Genomic DNA, 18,620 nt, shown 5'->3' on the forward strand with positions numbered 1-18,620 from the left:
ACGGTGAACTTTCCATTTTGGGAATTAGGCTTAATTTCCAAAGGGCGTGTAAGTTCAGTAGAATGAGTTTCTTTTCTCTTTCTGAGCCTATCTATGTCCTGGTAAGATTAATCCTCACTGTACTATTTTGAAGAGTTTGATATGATTCTTAAGCCAATGGTTTCCCAGAGCCTCCGGGATCAGTTTTACCAGAACTTCCTACATTTGAATCCTCATTAAGCAATTTGAGATTAAGTGCAAAATTTTATTCTTTCTACATGCACAAGAACTTTCAGAAAAGTTTCAAGGAGTTGATCCTTATTGTGTTCTATTGATAGCTTACTGATTCATACCTCATAGCTACTATTTTACCACTGAAAATTTCTTTTGAATTATCAAAAGATGTATAGTGCAAAACAATATATACACAGAAGTTCCATTCATTTACAGAACCCAATTGGGATTATAATACAATTCAGTAGCCACAAACTGAAAGTTGGCCTGCGTGTACTTAATGGAAGAAGCAGATAATGAGCAGTGGCTGGCAGTAATCGAATCAAGCAAAGCTTTCTTGAGACCTTCACTAACACCCGTGCTGAATGAGTGAGACTAATTTATCCAGGAAACTGCATCACATGGCAATGTAATAGGGCCATCACTTGATAGTCCAAACTCCTCCTCAGACACCTTTAGGAGCTCAAGGAAGATGTCATTGTTGAGATACATTAAGGGAAACACAAAGCGCTTTTGATCAGTGGTGTAGACAACAAAATGGCCTTTCTCAGCGACTGATGATTTATTAGAATTACCCGCATTCACGTCTTCCATACTCTGGCTCTTCCTCACCAGCCTGATCATGAATTTCTTAGGCTTATCATGCTGCCTATTGCCCGACACTGTAATTGGGGACTCGTGAATGGACAATTTAGAATAATTATGGAATAAATTTGTCCTCTTCACATCTTCATTCTGAGATTCCTCAAGTTTGTACATAATCTTCCTCGGACAGAACAGAATTAGTTTTGCCAGGCCTCATTCTTCAGATTTTTCCTACCATCGTATTCGTATGTATCTTCATAGTGAATTCTTTATATACAATGCACTTAATTTGACCAAAAAGAGCACATGGCAATAAATACAATTAGAAGAAAACTAGGTGATACAGGGATTTGGAGTTTTGCCCATGTACATCAAAATTTTAGACGAATTGGCTAATATTCTATAGGGCAGATGTTTTTTTCTAACATCCCACCTTGATCAGGAACTTGAACTAAATAAGAGAACAACCTTGAAGGCTCAAAGCAGCTGCCGGCCCCCTCAAGGGCATGGCAAGTTGCAACTCATTTACATAGTCAAGTCATGTCATAAAGTACTACTTTCAATCACCAAAAAAACAGTTTATATTAAGACAGGCAAGCAGCCGTGAACTTCCCCTTTTGGGAATTAGTTTAATCTCCAAAGGTTATGTAAGTTCAGCAGAATGAGAATCTTTTCTCTGTCAGAGCCTATCTTATGTCCTCTTAAGAAAATGCTCACTGGTAGTATTTATTTGAAGAGATTTCACTATAATTCTTAAAAGCCAATGGTTTTCCTGAACCTCTGGGGATAATTTTTAAGAGAACTTCCTAAATTTGAATTCCTCATTAAGCAATTTGTGATTAACTGCAAAAATATTGATTTGCTTCTAACATGTAGCACGAGATAGTACTGTAGTTGAACCACATTGACCTGTCAAGCACAAGAACTTTCAGGGAAAGTTTCAAGGAGTTTACCCTTTATGTTTTCTATTGATTCTATACTGATTCATACAAACATATTTACTATTTTACAGTGAAAACTTCTATTGAATTATCAAAAGATTTGTGGAGCATAAACTATATATACACAGAAGTTCCAATAATTTACACAATCCAGATGGGATTATACAATTCAGTAGCCACAAACTGAATGTTGGCCTGTATGTACTTGATGGAAAGAAGCAGATAATGAGCAGTGACAGGCGGTAATCGAATCGAGCAGAGCTTTCTCGAGACCTTTACTTACGCCTTGTTGAATGAGTGAGACTATTTTATCCATGAAGACTGCATCACATGGCAATATATTAGGACCATCACTTGATAGTCCAAACTCCTCCTCAGACACCTTTAAGAGCTCAAGGAAGATGTCATTGTTGAGATACATTAAGGGAAACACAAAGCGCTTTTGATCAATGGTGTAGACAACAAAATGGCCTTTCTCAGCGATTGATGATTTATTAGAATTACCCGCATTCACTTCTTCCATCTTCTGGCTCTTGCTCACCAGCCTGGTCATGAGCTTCTTGGGGCGTATCATGCTGCCTGACACTGTATATTAGCGATTCGTGAATGGATGACTTAGAATAAGAGAAGCAAGATTAAGTTAATATGTATTAAATGGTTTGAATATTGGTTAATTAGCATAATTTCTCTATATATATAGCTCGGAAGTACTGTACTTATGTGGGCAAAAGGGTTTAAATTTGTTACTCCAAAACCGGTGCTGGCATGTTGGATATATATATCGAAACATGTTATGCAACTAAAGATGCCATGAGGTTATGTCCTTATTCAACTCTCCAGGAAGCACCGAAATTTTACCTGAAGGTATAAACAAACAAATGTAGATACTTCTCATGCTAAATTATACAGTTTTAAGACCAAAAGTTCTAGGATTCTGGATGCTTATCTAAGTTTTCTTGTTAAAATTGTCACATTGTATTAGGAAACAACACCCGTACGGAATTTATCAACCTCTTTTAAAAATATTAAAAATAGATATTAACAATGTGCAGCAAATTGAACAAGAAATTATTATAGTCAGAAATAATGAAATACCAGCTGTTTGATGACTCCGGAACAAACTATGTAAATGATAAACATACAAATAAAAGCATGACCATAAAAGAAAATTAGGGTCCGTTTGCTTCATTATTCTAAGACTTTTTAGAATAATATTTTGAAAAAAATTAAATTGGGCGGGTATTACGAGGTAGGATTTAAAAATTAACAAAAATACCCATTATGTTTGTTTATTTACTAAACACCTCTATAATAAAATATTAAAAGTTAATAAAAATACCCACAACCCACTCATTAAATATGGGCAACCGGCCACCACCGCCGGAGGGTGGCTGGAGTCGCCGTATTGTCACATGACCTACTGGATCTTGCCAGTTGTGTGCCAATATGGCCTTTTTCGACCAGATCCATGGTGAATTTAGTCGGAAAATGCTAGATCTACGGCTAGATCTGGCCATTGATAGTCAAATCTGGCCGATTTGATCATCAACAAAGGCCAAAGATACGGTCATCGTTGACGACTGGCTATGGCCAAAGATGTGGCCGTCAACGGCCAGATCTTTGGCCGTAGATCTGGCCTTTTCCGGCCATATCCACCATGAATCTAGCCGGAAAAGGCTAGATCGGCCATATCCACCATGGATCTGACCGAAAAAGGCTAGATCGGCACACTACCGGCTGAATCATACCAGATTCTGGCCACCTTCCGGCAGTGGTGGCCAGAATCTGATATATGTGGGTTACTGGGGTGTTTTTGCAATTTTTAAAAAAATATTTGAGGGTATTTAGTTAAATTAACAAATTTATGGGGGTTTAAAAAAGTTGAATAATATAGAATAATATTGTGAGAATAAATCAATTTTATTATTTAACTTTATTGGGACAAGAGTGTAACAAACAGACTCTTAATTGCAAATAGAATAGCTCGAATCTCTTACTCTGAGCTAAGAGTTTATATTTATATATATTCTTGCTCAGAATTAGGACCAAGTACTAAAAGTGATGTTAGGACCAACAAAACGATAACAATTGACATGGATTGTCAAGTTGAGCTAAGTTTTTAAAAATTCTCCTCAGTTCATAAGTGATGCAATTGCCAAGATTAAACAAGTACTAATAGCATGGAATTCCAGGGCTGATGATGAAAAAAGGAATAATTCCCACTAATTGCTACCAAACTAACCACAAAAGAGAACAAGGGATAAAAAAAATGATAGAAGACTTTTATTTAGGGAAAATTAGAGAAGTTCAATAAAACAAGTTAGTAAAATTCAAGACCCATGATTTCATGTTCGAATCTTCTTTATTCCTAAGATTTAAACGGATGATCAAATGATGGGCGTTGTATTAGTCACTTACAAAAATTAGTTAAAGTGTGCACGAACTGGCCAGACCTTGTTTCAAAAAATAAAAATAAAATGTTAGTAAAACTCCAAAACCGTAGTAACAAATTTTGTTATTGCTTTCTACACACTTTTGTCCCCTGATAAAATATAAGTGGGAAAGTGGTTTCTATATAAAGGCTCTCATATGGTAAAATGAGAAGTAAACGAAGTGCATTTTCAAGCACTTGAAAATAACCGCCCAAGCCCAATATTAAAATTTGATCCGAGAACAAACCCACCGATTTGGGCTTACACGGACAAATTGTCATATTGTTTTCTTTTATCTGTTTTTCATTATTTAGTGTTGAGATTGTAAGACTTGAGATCATGGTTGTTAGTATCTTATGATATGCAATACGTATTTTATAATACGATTTATTATGCGTCGTTAATAATACATATTAGAAAGTATATTTTAAATATTTCGATACGTTAATATGTATTATACGATACGATACGTATCTGTTTGTATCTTTAAAAATATTAATACAAATCGATACGACTTCATTAATTTGAGTCAAAGGTCCAAAAAAATTTCAAGTTGAATCCAAGTCACCCAACCCGGTTCACTAAAACCTGTCCAAATTTACCTATTTTACATGGGGAAAGTGAAAAGGAAGATGTGTTGCCCATTTTGCATGATAATAATAACACAAGTAGAGTTATAGATATTGACATTGATCTTGAAAATGATATGAATGGTTGAGAGGAAATGATATAAATTCTTAATTTTATGATTAATTTTGATTATGTAATACCATAATTTAAAGTCAATAATACCACAAAATTTGTTAATTAATCATGGGAATGATATTAATTTAAAAAAAAATTATTATTATTATTTTTTTAAAAGGTTTATCCTACAATACACGATTCGAAAAATTAGGTTTTTAATATATGATATGATATATCGTTCTGACAATCATGCTTGAGACCACTACAAGAAACAAAGATTATCATAAAATGAGAGGATAGTTGATTGAAATGTAAGAGGTTCTTGCTGACGTGAAGCCTAATTTTCTAGTATAATCGTGACTTGAGACAGTAGGATTTGACCATATTTCTATAATAAATAATAATAAAAGATTTATGATAATGTGATATACATGAATTTCGGAATTATTAATTTAAACATATAGAGTTCAAAGTTCAATTGTTTCAAATTAAAAAGCTTTAAGATTAAAGAACGTTGATGGTGATAGAGATATTTGAAAAAAGATAAACACTTATATAGAGTTCGTTTTTCGAGAAAGATATGATATGTAACAAAGAATAAGTTATTATGAGTTCATCATTTAAGTTGTTTATGTGACGACAAATGTGGTAAGCAAGTAGTGGCAGTAACATCATGGAAAAAACAACATAAAAGATGAAGCTTTCTTCTCCGTTTAGGAGACTATCAAAAGAAACTTAGGGCCGGATCTATCATCTGGATGCCCCCACCCCCGCCCACTAAACTTTTGACATTAAATTTCATTTTCATACATTGACCCCCGCAACCAACCAACTTGCTTTTAAGAATGCCCCACTCTCTTAACTCTTGCCCCTTCTCTACCCTAATGGGATTGGGATTTATTAGAGTCAGTGGTGGGTCGTCCTGGCCTATGGCATGGCATGACATGACACGAAAAAAGTATGATACGATCCACGATTATGCGGGTCATGCTGTAGACCTTAAAAAAGGCATGTGGGTCAACGCAAAAACAAAAAATTATAATTTATGTTTATAATTAAGATATATTTGAAGATTTTAAGAATTTAGAAATTAATGAAAATGAAGATATATAATAATTTTTAATCCTAATTTCTAAATTTGTATTTATAATTTATAATTATAACTTATAAGTAATAAATACTAAATGTCACAAAATATAATATATAAAATATTTTTATAATAATTATTAATAATAAATCAAAATTACCATAATTTATAAATATTAAAATTAAATATATTTTTAAAGCACGTGGGCCAGCCCACGACACGACATGATATATAGGGGGCCCTGTCATGGGCCTTCAAATTTGGTGGGTCACATGACATGACAAGGCTCGGATTTTTGCGAGCNGAAGACCCATGATAAAATCCATCAAAATGCTCTCCCATTTCCACTCTGGAATACTTAATGGTTGAAGTAACCCTGACGGCCGTTGGTGTTCCGCTTTCACTTGCTGACAAATTAGACATTTAGCTACAAACTCTGCAATGTCTTTCTTCATACCTGACCACCAATAGCCTTTCTTTACATCTTGATACATCTTGGTTGCTCCTGGATGAGCGGTGTACGGTGTGTCATGAGCCTCCATAAGAATTTTCTGTTTCAACTCCTCATTCGGAGGAATGCACAACCGATACTTAAAATAGAGGACACCATCTCTCACAAAGAACTCGGATGTCTTGCCCTCAAGCACTTGTTGAACTGTTTTCTAACACCACTCATCGGCCACTTGCTTTTCTCTGATTTCCTTTAGTAAAGAAAAATGTACCTCTAGACTGGCAACTCTCCCCGGAACCACTTCAATCTGTTCCTTAGATAATTCTTCTATTAACTCTTTCTGCTTGGTAAGCCGAAATAAATAGGCTTTTCTACTCAAGGCATCGGCTACCACATTGGCTTTTCCCGGTTGATACTTGATCTCACATTCATAATCCTTAACCAGTTCTAACCACCTTCTCTGCCTCATATTCAATTCCTTTTGAGTGAAGAAGTACTTTAAACTCTTATGGTCGGTGTAGATATTACTCTTTACACCATAAAGGTAATGCCTCCAAATCTTTAAGGCAAAGACCAAGGCTGCCAACTCTAGGTCATGCGTAGGGTATCTAGTCTCGTACTCTTTCAGTTGACGAGAAGCATAAGCTATGACCCTACCTAACTGTATCAGCACGGCGCCAAGTCCCTGCAGAGAGGCGTCTGTAAAAATGTCATAATCTACACCCTCATGTGGTAACACTAATACAGGAGCCGTTGTTAACTTCTTCTTCAACTCTTGGAAGCTTTCTTCACAAGCTGTTGACCAGACAAAAGGAGTTTTCTGTTTGGTAAGAGCTATCAACGGTTTAGCCAGTTGGGCGAATGCCGTTACAAATCGCTGGTAGTAACCCGCTAAACCTAAGAAACTCCTGATTTCTTTCACTATTCTCGGCTGCTGCCATTCAAGGATTGCCTGTACTTTACTCGGATCTATCGAAATCCCTTCCTTCGACACGGTATTACCCAGGAATACCACTTGATTAAGCCAAAATTCACACTTAGAAAATTTAGCACACAACTTCTTTTCTCTTAGTCGCTGCAATACTAATCTCAAGTGTTTCTCATGTTCTTCCCTTGACTTTGAGTAAATCAGGATGTCGTCAATGAAGACGACAATAAATTGATCCAAATACTCATGGAATACCCTGTTCATCAAGTCCATAAAAACTGCTGGGGCATTAGTCAAGCCAAAAGGCATCACTACAAATTCATAATGCCCATATCTTGTACGAAAGGCAGTTNATGACATTTTTCGGGAACTCTTGAAAATGTCAGAGGAGGCGTTTGGATTGCCAAGTGATGGCCCCATTACGTTGCCGTGTGATTCCTTCTTCTTCGAGTACATGGTGTCACTGATACGAGGCAGCGTCGTGAAGAATCAAGACAAACTTAAGCCTATGTCAGTAGTTTCTGCTTGCTGCTCATTGTCATCCTCTTTGCAGCAAGAACCAAGACATCAAAATGTACTTGTTTGTAACTGAGATCAAAATTAACTTTTGTAGAAGATACACAACATTTTTCTAGTGAGAATATAATTACAAATTCTAATATCTTCTTAGTAGTTTCAATTTATATGGTAAAAAATTATGTGAGCTTAGATTATATATTAAAGTTGTTATTTTGATCTTTAAGGGGCAGATAAATCAAAGGGATCATGAAAATAAATATCTGGCTAATTTGATACAACTTACGAAAATAAATATCTGCTAATTTGATACAACTTACAACAGAATTGCTTAAAATTTTGTGTTAATAACGATTATATCTTAACTACCTTTGGGTGACCGAGCAATTCGATAGAGACTATTGTGTGTATTTTTCAAAAGATTTTGAGTTCGAGTCCCTCCTCGGATGCTGATAGGGGTAGCTAAAATACCTCTTACCCGATCGGTAGTTCTAGGGTTTTGGCGGATTAGTTAAGGTATGCGTAAGCTGGCCCGAATACCCCTGGTAAAAAAAAAAAAAAAAAAACCGATTACATCATAATGGACAATCTCAGTGACATGTTGAAAAGAAAGAGCAAGTTCTACTGTTTACATTCTGATGGTGAAAGCACAATCAATTGCCTTCATTACAGCTTTTTTAAGGATGATATGTTATTCTCAGTAAATCATGCACAACAAAAAAGAGAATCTCCCAACATAAATGGTGCTGCTATTTTGATATCGTTGCTTACTTCTTTCTCAATATCTTCCAAGTGAGGGATTTAAATGGTAATATTGTATGCAATAATATGTCTACAAGGTATTGACCTCTATTGTGTTTAACTACTTTTCAGAAACCTGTTTTTGTCAAGATAAAAGCTTGGATCAGGAGAAAATCTCATATAGTAAAATTTTGAAAGATTATAAAACAAATAACAGAACATAGGTTCAAATTTAGTTGTGAACCAAATAACTAATCTGTTTCAGTTGTTGCTATAAATGTAACATGTCCTGGTAAATTTTATAAGATAATTGTAACAGGAAATTTTTCATAACTATATTTGGTTTACCCTCGAAAGAAAGGCAGAAAAGTAAGAAATTTTTTGAGGATTCTTCGTTGAATGTATCAACTATATAGCAATTTACACCATTGTATTATAACTAAAAAACTAGAACTATGATTTACATTAGAAGCTGCAAATTAATGAATGTTGATTACTTTGGTTTTCATGGAGATTTGAAGATGGTAAACATCGACCGGTAACTAAGGACATAGGCAACGCCTTCTCTACATCATTTGCTGCATTCCTTTGAATCAAAGAGATTGCATACTCCATGAAAACTGCATCACATGGCAATGTGATAGGTCCATAGCTTGGCAGTCCAAACTCATCTTCTGTCATCGTAAAAAGCTCTCTAATGATGTTGTTTTAAAGAAATTTTAATGGAATCACAAAGCGTTGTTAATCAGTTGTGTATAAAACAAAATGACCCTTCTCAGTCATTGAACATGTTCTGCAGTTTTCTACTTCAACAACCCTAGAGGCTTTTGGCGACGAGATTCTTTTTTGCTTGATTGCAGCCAGTTTCTGCCACTTCTTGGCCAATTTGATCAAGCTTCTTTGGACTGATCATGTTGTTTTTATGAGAGAAATGTATTGGATATGAAGAACACTGAAAAGCTGTGATTGCTGTGGATGGAAGGTTATAGGAAATGGATTTGTTATATGGTAACAAATGTAGACAGTCCATTCATTATTGCTGACCTTCTGTAGGGACTCAAGGGAGGCAAACCATTTGAGATCAGTAAAGTTATAAAGGCAATTGGCCAACTTAATCAGTTGTGTTTATTATCTTATACACAAGGTGGAGCCTTTCACATTCATGCTANCTCCTGAACTCTGTGTGGTTGGTGGAAGAGGAGCTTTACAATCTCTCATCATGTGCCGTGGCTGTCGGCACCTATAACACACTCTCTGGTCCCTTAGACATTCTCCTGGGTGATTCCTCCCACATTTAGGGCAAAGAGGAAACCCTTCCGTCCGGGGTCGCTTATTCTTCCACTCTCTCCTATTCTGTCTATACTGAAACTTCTTCTTCTGATTCTTCATGTCTTTACCTTTTACACCCTCATGTTTCTCTCTCTAGGGGGCGGAGGGCGACTTATTTGGTCCTCTTGTCGAGGATCCTACGGGGGAAATTTTATTCTCAAAAATCTCCGCCTTCATTGCCCGCCTCAAAGCCTCACTATAATTCCGAGGAGGGTTGGAACTTGTCATTATATCCCGGGCTATCTCCAGCTTCAACCCGTGCACAAACTTATCCCTTCTCAAGGCCAGAGTACTAACTATTCCGGGTGCAAACCTTGCAAGAGAATTGAATTTCACTGAATACTCTTTCACGGCACTAGTCCCTTGCTGTAAGCTGATAAATTCTTGGACCTTCTCATGAACTTGGTCCTCTGTTTTATACCCGGCCTCAAACTCTTGCCTGAACTCTTCCCAAGTCATTGCTGTCACATCATGAGTTTCTTCCATTAATTCCCACCAAATTCGGGCATCACCCCGAAACAAGAAACTAGCATACCGAATATTCTCCTAGTCTGACATGGGAAATAAACCTGTGGCTTGTTCTACGGACCCAAGCCACTCTTCTGCTATCACTGGATCTGTAGTACCCTTAAATTCTGAGGGTTGATGTTAACTGGAAAGACCGTAAATCGGTTCAACTCTACTCTGTACTAGGGGAGGTACCGGTTGTCCTCTTTCAACATGCACCACTGGCGGTACCTGTTTGGGGGTTTCAACTCTCTCTTGGGTTTCTGCCATGACTTGCTGTATAATTCCCCGAATTCTAGCTTCATCCAAGGGAGGGGGCGTAGACTCTGGTGGGTTAGAAGGTTCTCCTTCATTCACCACACCCTTACCACGATTCCGATAACTATGCCTCATCTACAAAATAATCACACCAATGAACTCGAGAAACAATTACTGTAAGGAAAGAATTAACTCACACAGTCGGTTATAGGACGTCGTGGCGATGAGAATAGTACACTGTTCAATTCTAAAAATCTTTGCTCTGATACCAAAAATGTCACAACTGCTGTAAACTAGTACAATGCATGCATAATAACAATAGAAAATGGGCCCAAAACTTTTCTTTTTATTATAAGTAATACGCCTTTTATACACAAAGAGCATCATTTACAAAAAGCCATTTTAAAAGACAAAAACAGGGGAAACAGTGTAGCTATTGCTCCTCGCTTGCTGACGCCCCTTCGACTGCATCATCACCTAGATCTTGTATCCATAAAGGAAAATAATGGGGTGAGCACAAAATAATGCTCAGTAAGTAAAACCCTCTATCTGCTTATCCCCGTATGTATTTCTCTTCATTCTTTCCTCACATTTTCTGTTGTTTCCAACTAAACGTCATGGCCTCATCTTACCGGAGGCACGGCCGAATGGCGTTCACACAGCACCATCTCACTCCTCATAACTGTCAGGTGGAGACCACAAAGCATCTACCCGTTCCTTATGACTTTCGGGCGACGATCACAAAGCACTAACCCGTTCCTGATCACTGTCGGGTGATGATCACAAAGCATCAACCCACTTCTAATAAATGTCGGGTGATGATCACAAAGCATCAACCCCTTTCTAATAACTAACCGGGTGATGATCACAAAGCATCCACCCGTTTCTACTACCTATTGGGTGATGATCACAAAGCATCAACCCATTTCTAATGGCTAGTCGAGTGATGATCACAAAGCATCAACCCGATTCTCATAACTGTCGGGTGATGATCACAAAGCATCAACCCATTTCTACTACTCTTTTCATTCACTCTACTCTAGCACTTCTCATTCTCTCTATCCTTAGAGTAGTTACATCCACAAGGTTCTCTACTCAAAGAGCAAGTGCATACACAAAGTTTCCTACTCTTTCTTAGGTCACTTCTCAATGCACAATTAATGCCTATGGATGGTTCATCTCCACTAACGCACTTATGAAATGCCAACATGCAATGTTGCAAGAATTAAGGTTTTGGCTATAATTTGTGCTTCGGGGACTCACAAGATTTCGTCGACTGTCTAGAATTGATGTTAGTTGATGTGTGCATTGGGTCTATTTAGTGATCCACTGTAACATCAACTATCTTATGTCAAGGATGGCTTCCATACTTTTCTTTGCACATGCTTCAGCTAATATTATTCTCACCCACAACTCCAACAACTAAGCATGGAAGCCAGGATTCTTTGCCTGAGATTCAAGGCTCTTCACATTTCTTCAAGATCACCCTTCCCTCGACACTTGAAGCTAAGATGCTGGTAATTCCTCACCAAGGTTTATCTTTTTTATTTTTTAAGGAAACAAAAATGCATCTGGTTTTTTTTTTTTTTTTTTTTTTTTTTTTTTTTCCTACTTTGTTACGTACCCATTCATTCTTTGTAATTTTTTGGCTAAACACTTTACACTTCGTCATTCACTTGTAAATGGTGGTTCTGTAATGTGCTATGACAGCATGAGAACCCAATTTTACTTTTATGTTTTGTGATTTACAGTAGGCTATTGAGGGTTAAGAAAGCTATACAATGTTGTTTTAAATGTGGTGAACTCTATGTTACATATAAATTCTGGGCATACAAAAGTTTCTGCACTGAAATGTTCATTAATGTAATATAGCTTCCTACATATATTAAGCTTGAAATTTATCATCTTAGGACGTTTAAGGTTTCATCTTTCAGGATTTTGGGAAGCAATTTTAAAGATAAAAGTAAAAGGGCAGGGCCATCTCGCAATGTTTACTCTCCAATGCATAAAAATGAACCAAGAAGAGCAGCTGCATGACAAGTTGGGAAACAGGCAATGGATAAAGGAAATCAACTTAGTAAGCTCTTTACACTTATATCTCTTGTTCTAATTTAGTGTTAACAACATTAACCTTTCCCATTGATTGCAGATCATCAAGAGTTCTATGGTTTCCTTGAAGAATTGGGGATTCTATGAGTAAAGCATGTAGAAATTTTACCATGGAAGAAAGACAGAGAGCACTCTTTGCAGCCAGATTTTTCAAGCCAGCCAAGCCAATTCATTCTTGTTATTTTGAGACCTCTGACTTAAGAAATGAATACATGTGATCATGAATTTTCATTGATAGCGTTTATATATGGTATTCCAAATATAACGGTTTTGCTTGGTACAGTATATGCCAAAGACATTTTGGGTCGAGTGTTTGAGTAAAGATGTGATAGAACAGATAAACAATACAAAAGATTGTGACGAAAAGAGTGGCCGAGTGGGACGTGGACTGATAAGGGAGAGGTTGGCGTAAATTTCAACAAAGAGAGAATTGGAGGACGGAGACATTTGTGTCTTTGAGCTGATGAGAAAGAGAAGAGAAACGATGCTTTATTCTAGAAGTTTCAATACATAAAAATAAAATTAATCCATAATCAAAGTTAAGCATGCATCCTTGATTTGACTTTATTTCAAATTTTATGTGTATTTTAAATAGTTTGGGTCCAATGATGTTTCATGACGTTGTCGGCCTATCGTTTGGAATGGATTAACATGTGGATTGTATTATAATTTAATATATAATATATATTTTTGTGTTTATGAGACGATAAATTAAACAGCTAATGCTAAATGTACATATAAATTTTACAAATGATTTATATACAAACGATTAACAGAAAATGAATGGAGAGAAAATATGAGAGTTTGTTTTTTTGATTTACTCTTCCATATCATTTATGTCACATCAATTTGTGCATAAATCTTTCGAAGATTTGTTTGTACTCTAATATTATTGAATTATAAAAGAGTTTGTTGTGAATCTTACTATAGCTGGCACTTTAGTTTTAACATTCCCAAATGAGTTTGGTTTCACTCAAATGCCTTGACAGCTGAGGAACTTACAGGATATTTAAAAAAAAAAACAAAAAAGCAAATACATAACTTTCAACCGAATCTAATTTGACCCTCTAATATCATGTAAGTTTTTCATTTTTAACCTCTATGCAGTTTGTTAAAGTATACACCTAATCATAGTTTTGTGGTTGTGTGGGTGATTGGAGAAGAGGTAAAAGTTTATTTATTGTGATGAATTAGATGATCGCTATATTATTCTTTCTTTTTCCAAGTGTGTAACCCAGGGTTGCACCATTGTAAGCCTTAGCTCTCCAATTAGACCCCTTCCTGCACACACTTCACGGGGTTTTGCCTACAAGGTTTAAGTACTCATAGAATAAGATGTTACCTAGTCATATATTCAACATGGCTCTACCCAATTTTCATTTCATTCCATGTGTTGTCAAATCATGTACTGTATGGTGTATCAAAACTAATTTTTCGAATCGTGTATCGCGTATTATATCGTATGTATCGTGGATACGTCTTTTAAAAAAATACTAAATATACTTTTTTTTCTAAAAATTAATATCATCCCCATGATTTATTAACAAATTTTTGGTATTATTAGCTTTAAATTATGATATTACATAATCAAAATTAATCACAAAATAAAGAACTATATCCTTTCCTCTAGCTATTCATATCATTTCCACGATCAATTCAATATCTAACTCCACTTTGTTATTATTATCATGCAAAATGGGCAACACATCTTCCTTTTTACTTTCTCAATTCATATGGGTAAATTTGGACAGGTTTAGTGAACTGGGTGCGGTCCAGCCATAGATTCGTGTAACCACTGCTGAAAACTAGTACAATGCAATGCATAACTAACCAATAGAAACTTGGGCCCAAAACTTGCTTTCATTAGAAGTCATTTGTCTTTTATACCACAATGAATACTTGTTACAAAAATTCATTTTTAAAAGACCAAAACAGGGGAAACACAGCGTATGACCATCACTCCTCAGCGATTGCGTGAAGCCCTGCACGACTGCAGTCACACACTATCAGCATCCAAAAGGAAAATAACGGGTGAGCACAAAATAATGCTCAGTTAAGTAAACCCTCTACATCTGTGATCTGTCCCCGTCTGTATCTCCTCTAATTCTTTCTCCTCTACACTATATTCTGTTCATTTCTGTTTCTACTAAACGTTCCTGGCCTCATCTCACCGGAGGCACGGCCGTATGGCGTTCACACAGCACCATCTCACTCTCATGACTATCGGTGGAATTCAACAACAGTTACCAATCCGTCTTAGTGCGACTACGAGTGGGGATCACAAAGCACCACGTACACTCTGGTTCCTGTTTCATACAGCGGGTGGAGACCACCTCACCTAACCGTTTCTTATGACTTTTGGGTAACGAGATCACCAAGCATTAACCCATTTCTAACACGGTCGTGATGGTCACAAAGCATCAACCCACTGTTCTACTAAATGTCGATGATGATCACAAAGCTTAACACCTACTTATGTATTACACTAACAACGGGTGCTGGTCACAAAGCATCCCCCCGTTTCTTATACTTACCGGGTGACGATCACAAAGCATCAAACCTTCTCTAAGGGCTACCCACCTACGGGCTATTCGGGTGGTGATCACAAAGCATCAACCCGATTCCCATAACTGTTGGGTGATGATCAACAAAGCATCAACCCATCACTTCTACTCTTCTAATCACTATATTCTAGATTTTTCTCTCTACCCTTAGAGTAGTTGTATTCACCAAGCCTCTCTACGCTAGAGTAATTGCATACACAAATTACCTACTCTTTCTTAGGTCACTTTTCAATGCAATAATAATGCATATGGATGGTTCATCTCACTACATCTATGAAGATGTCCAAATGCATGTTGCAAGAATTAAGGTTCACTACTCATACTCAACCTCTACTAGGCATTTCATCAAACAACTCAAGTGCATCATAAAACTCTACTATAGCAATGATTCTAAATCTTTCTCTAACCATCCAAAATGGAGAAACCCCTTCACATAACCATAAAACCTATCAAAGAACGCATTCCAAAAAGGGGACTCATAACACCACTCAATTCCATCTCAAACTACCTTTCCAACCCCAACACTCTTCTCATATTTGCAAGGTATAAACATTCACAAGCATAGAAATCTCTATTTAAACCTCCATAACTGGCTATCACATGTATATCACATACATACATCATTCTATCAAAACCTAATCAAGAAAATTCTAATCTTCAACTGGGTGTGGGATTTACATTACTTTGTGTTATGGGAGACTTCACCAACTCTTCATTTCTTGGTGCTTGCTTGACTTTTTCTCTACTCATTAACCAAAGACACAAAAAACTCAAACTTCAATAAAACTAAAACTCACAAGTTCACACTAAAGTAAGATATCCTACCTTGGAAGCCTTAGGTTGATTTTCTACCCCAAATCACTTCAAAAACCTCTTGGAACTCTGACAAAAGAAAGAGAAATTGAGAGGAAACAAGATGGAGAGTGGCGTCTTTGAGAAGAAGAATAGAGGTTTGTAACTCTTACTACTTCCTTTTAATGAAATTTTACCAAAGCATTCCCATTTGTGCCCTTACTTTTCTTTGGGAATTCCATCTTATCCTTTGATTCATTACAAACTCACCCCCATATCAACATATTCTCCATGAAAAATCCTTACAATTAACTCCCCACTTTCTGCTAATTAAGGTGGTAGAATGGTCAAATTTCCTTAGGAAGAAAATATCTAAAATCTTAACAAACATTTTAATCGGCCTTCGCCGCGGCGAAGAAACTTTGTCGCCGCGGCGAAAGTCCAGAGGAGTTCCCCGTGGTTCAACCATCTTCGCCGCGGCGAACTTGGTCACTGAACTTCTTCTATTTTCAACCAATTTCAGGGCAAACCTTCAACACAACACTCAATCAAACAATGTTACCAAACCACACAACTCAATACAGGCGCAAGAGGAACAATAACTACGTACCTCTGTGGGCGGCGTTACAATTTCGACCTAAAATTTTTTTTTTTTTTTTTTTTTTTTACCTTTGGCCCAAATTAATAAAGTCGTACATTTTATCAATATTTTTAAGGATACAAACGGATACGTATCGGTATCAGGATACATTCACGTATCAAAAGGTCTTAGAATACACTCTTGATACATATCATTGGCAACGCCCATGTCGATTGTCCATAGATAGGTGATGATCGCGATCGTAGGATACTAACAACCATGTTTCGTTCCAGATATTTCTACTTGCGGTTGCGTACAACAATGTTTGGATATCATAAGTGTAATAGCCACTATACTCAAAGATTATAAGGAAATACATATAAACAACATAAAGAATTCTGGGCCCAAATTTTCTTTTATTAAACATATCATACATATTCTTACAACACATATACATTTCACAAAATGTATACATATACAAAAGTCATCAAAATAGAAGGGACAGTGTAACCAGTCCTCCTCGGCACGCGACATCACATCCGACAGTGTCCTCACCTAGTCCTTGCGCAAAACAGAGGAAAACACAGGGTGAGCCTACACAAACAATGCCTCAGTAACAAACTCCACTCTCATGCTACCCCGTAACTCTACTCTCTAATTCTTTCTCTACAACTCCCCGTTCAATACCTTTGGGCGTCTTCTTTTCTCTTGCTTCTTTCTCTTAGAAACTCTTTTCTCATAACTCTTTCATACATCACGACCGACCCCATGATCATCGGGGGCACGGCGGGACTCACTCCGCTCTACGTGACTCTAATCACTCTAAGCCAATCGGACTCGGTTTGACTGGATTCGGAACCCTGACACCATCGTGAGTTACTAATAATCTCTCTCTCTCGTGTACTCGGGTATGCCCTCATCCGCATGCACTCTCACGGCTAACCACTTCTCTATCTGATGCTCAGCCGCTCTCTCAATGCGGCGTACATGCGGAATACTCTACCCATTACTCACGGGTTCCCCATCGCAAACCTACTCTATCTCTTAACTCTTAAAGAACTTATACTCACAATCTATACTATCTCAAGATACTTCCCAGTGTATAAACAAGGTGTAGAGCTATCTCATGCTCCTAATGCACTAATAATGCCAACTACAAGATTTCTCAAAACAGTCATTCGGCACCAGTCACACTAAAACGCCAAAACTTATGCTAACACACTCGGATTACTATGCGTTCTGGTCTCGTTTCAAAGCTTAAAACAGCGCTAACAACTTCTCGTTTTGTCTCAGCCCAGTTACGAACGTAAGATACTCAATATACTCAGAAACTGGTCACGGGCAGTGACAGGGCAGATTTCGCCTTAGGCATTTCCTCAAACATACTCATGTGCATAAAAACACCCTACGAAATTCTACTAAACTTCATTTTTCTAGCCCAAACATATGGGAGAAAAACTCCCTCACATTACTCATAATCCCTGTCAAGAAAAGCACTCCCAAAAGCCTCTTCACACAACATCTCTCAAACTTCATCTCAAACTTCCATTTCTCATCCACACATCAACAACACTTCTCATTATTAATCATACCCAAAACTAAACAAGACTAAGCACAACATCTCATCTCAATTTTCAGAAGGTATACCATTCATACATAATTAAAATAAGTCTCTACTCAAGCGTAGTATAACTCAACTTGGTTGGATTTACTTACCTTGGCTGTGCAAAGATGGCGTTCTTTAGCAGCTTCCTTCCTTTGTGAATTGTCTCTTCTACATCAACTCAAACAACCACAAGGACCAAAGACAACAACTCAAAGACTTCAGTCTATAAATACAAGAAATACATCTAGCATAACTATCTACCTAGGAAGCTTTAGATAGAATTCTTTCTCAAAA

At 37.0% G+C, this 18,620-nt stretch overlaps 2 protein-coding genes across 2 annotated transcripts; both read right to left on the minus strand.

Moving 5' to 3' along the window:
- Window positions 1-588: 588 nt before the first annotated feature.
- Window positions 589-972, minus strand: LOC116143877 (auxin-responsive protein SAUR68-like). Its single transcript, XM_031429325.1, has one exon. The coding sequence runs from the start codon at window positions 970-972 to the stop codon at window positions 589-591; it is 384 nt and encodes a 127-aa protein (XP_031285185.1).
- Window positions 973-1,908: 936 nt separating this feature from the next.
- Window positions 1,909-2,313, minus strand: LOC116143878 (auxin-responsive protein SAUR67-like). The gene has a single exon (XM_031429326.1). The coding sequence runs from the start codon at window positions 2,311-2,313 to the stop codon at window positions 1,909-1,911; it is 405 nt and encodes a 134-aa protein (XP_031285186.1).
- Between the last annotated feature and the right edge of the window lie 16,307 nt (window positions 2,314-18,620).

This window comes from Pistacia vera, unplaced genomic scaffold, assembly GCF_008641045.1.
Source record: "Pistacia vera cultivar Batoury unplaced genomic scaffold, PisVer_v2 Contig433, whole genome shotgun sequence".
Classification (NCBI taxonomy): Eukaryota; Viridiplantae; Streptophyta; class Magnoliopsida; order Sapindales; family Anacardiaceae; genus Pistacia; species Pistacia vera.

Bases quoted from the DNA above. Each gene is read 5' to 3' on its own strand.
- LOC116143877 (XM_031429325.1), bottom strand. From the start codon at position 972: ATGTACAAACTTGAGGAATCTCAGAATGAAGATGTGAAGAGGACAAAT.
- LOC116143878 (XM_031429326.1), bottom strand. From the start codon at position 2,313: ATGATACGCCCCAAGAAGCTCATGACCAGGCTGGTGAGCAAGAGCCAG.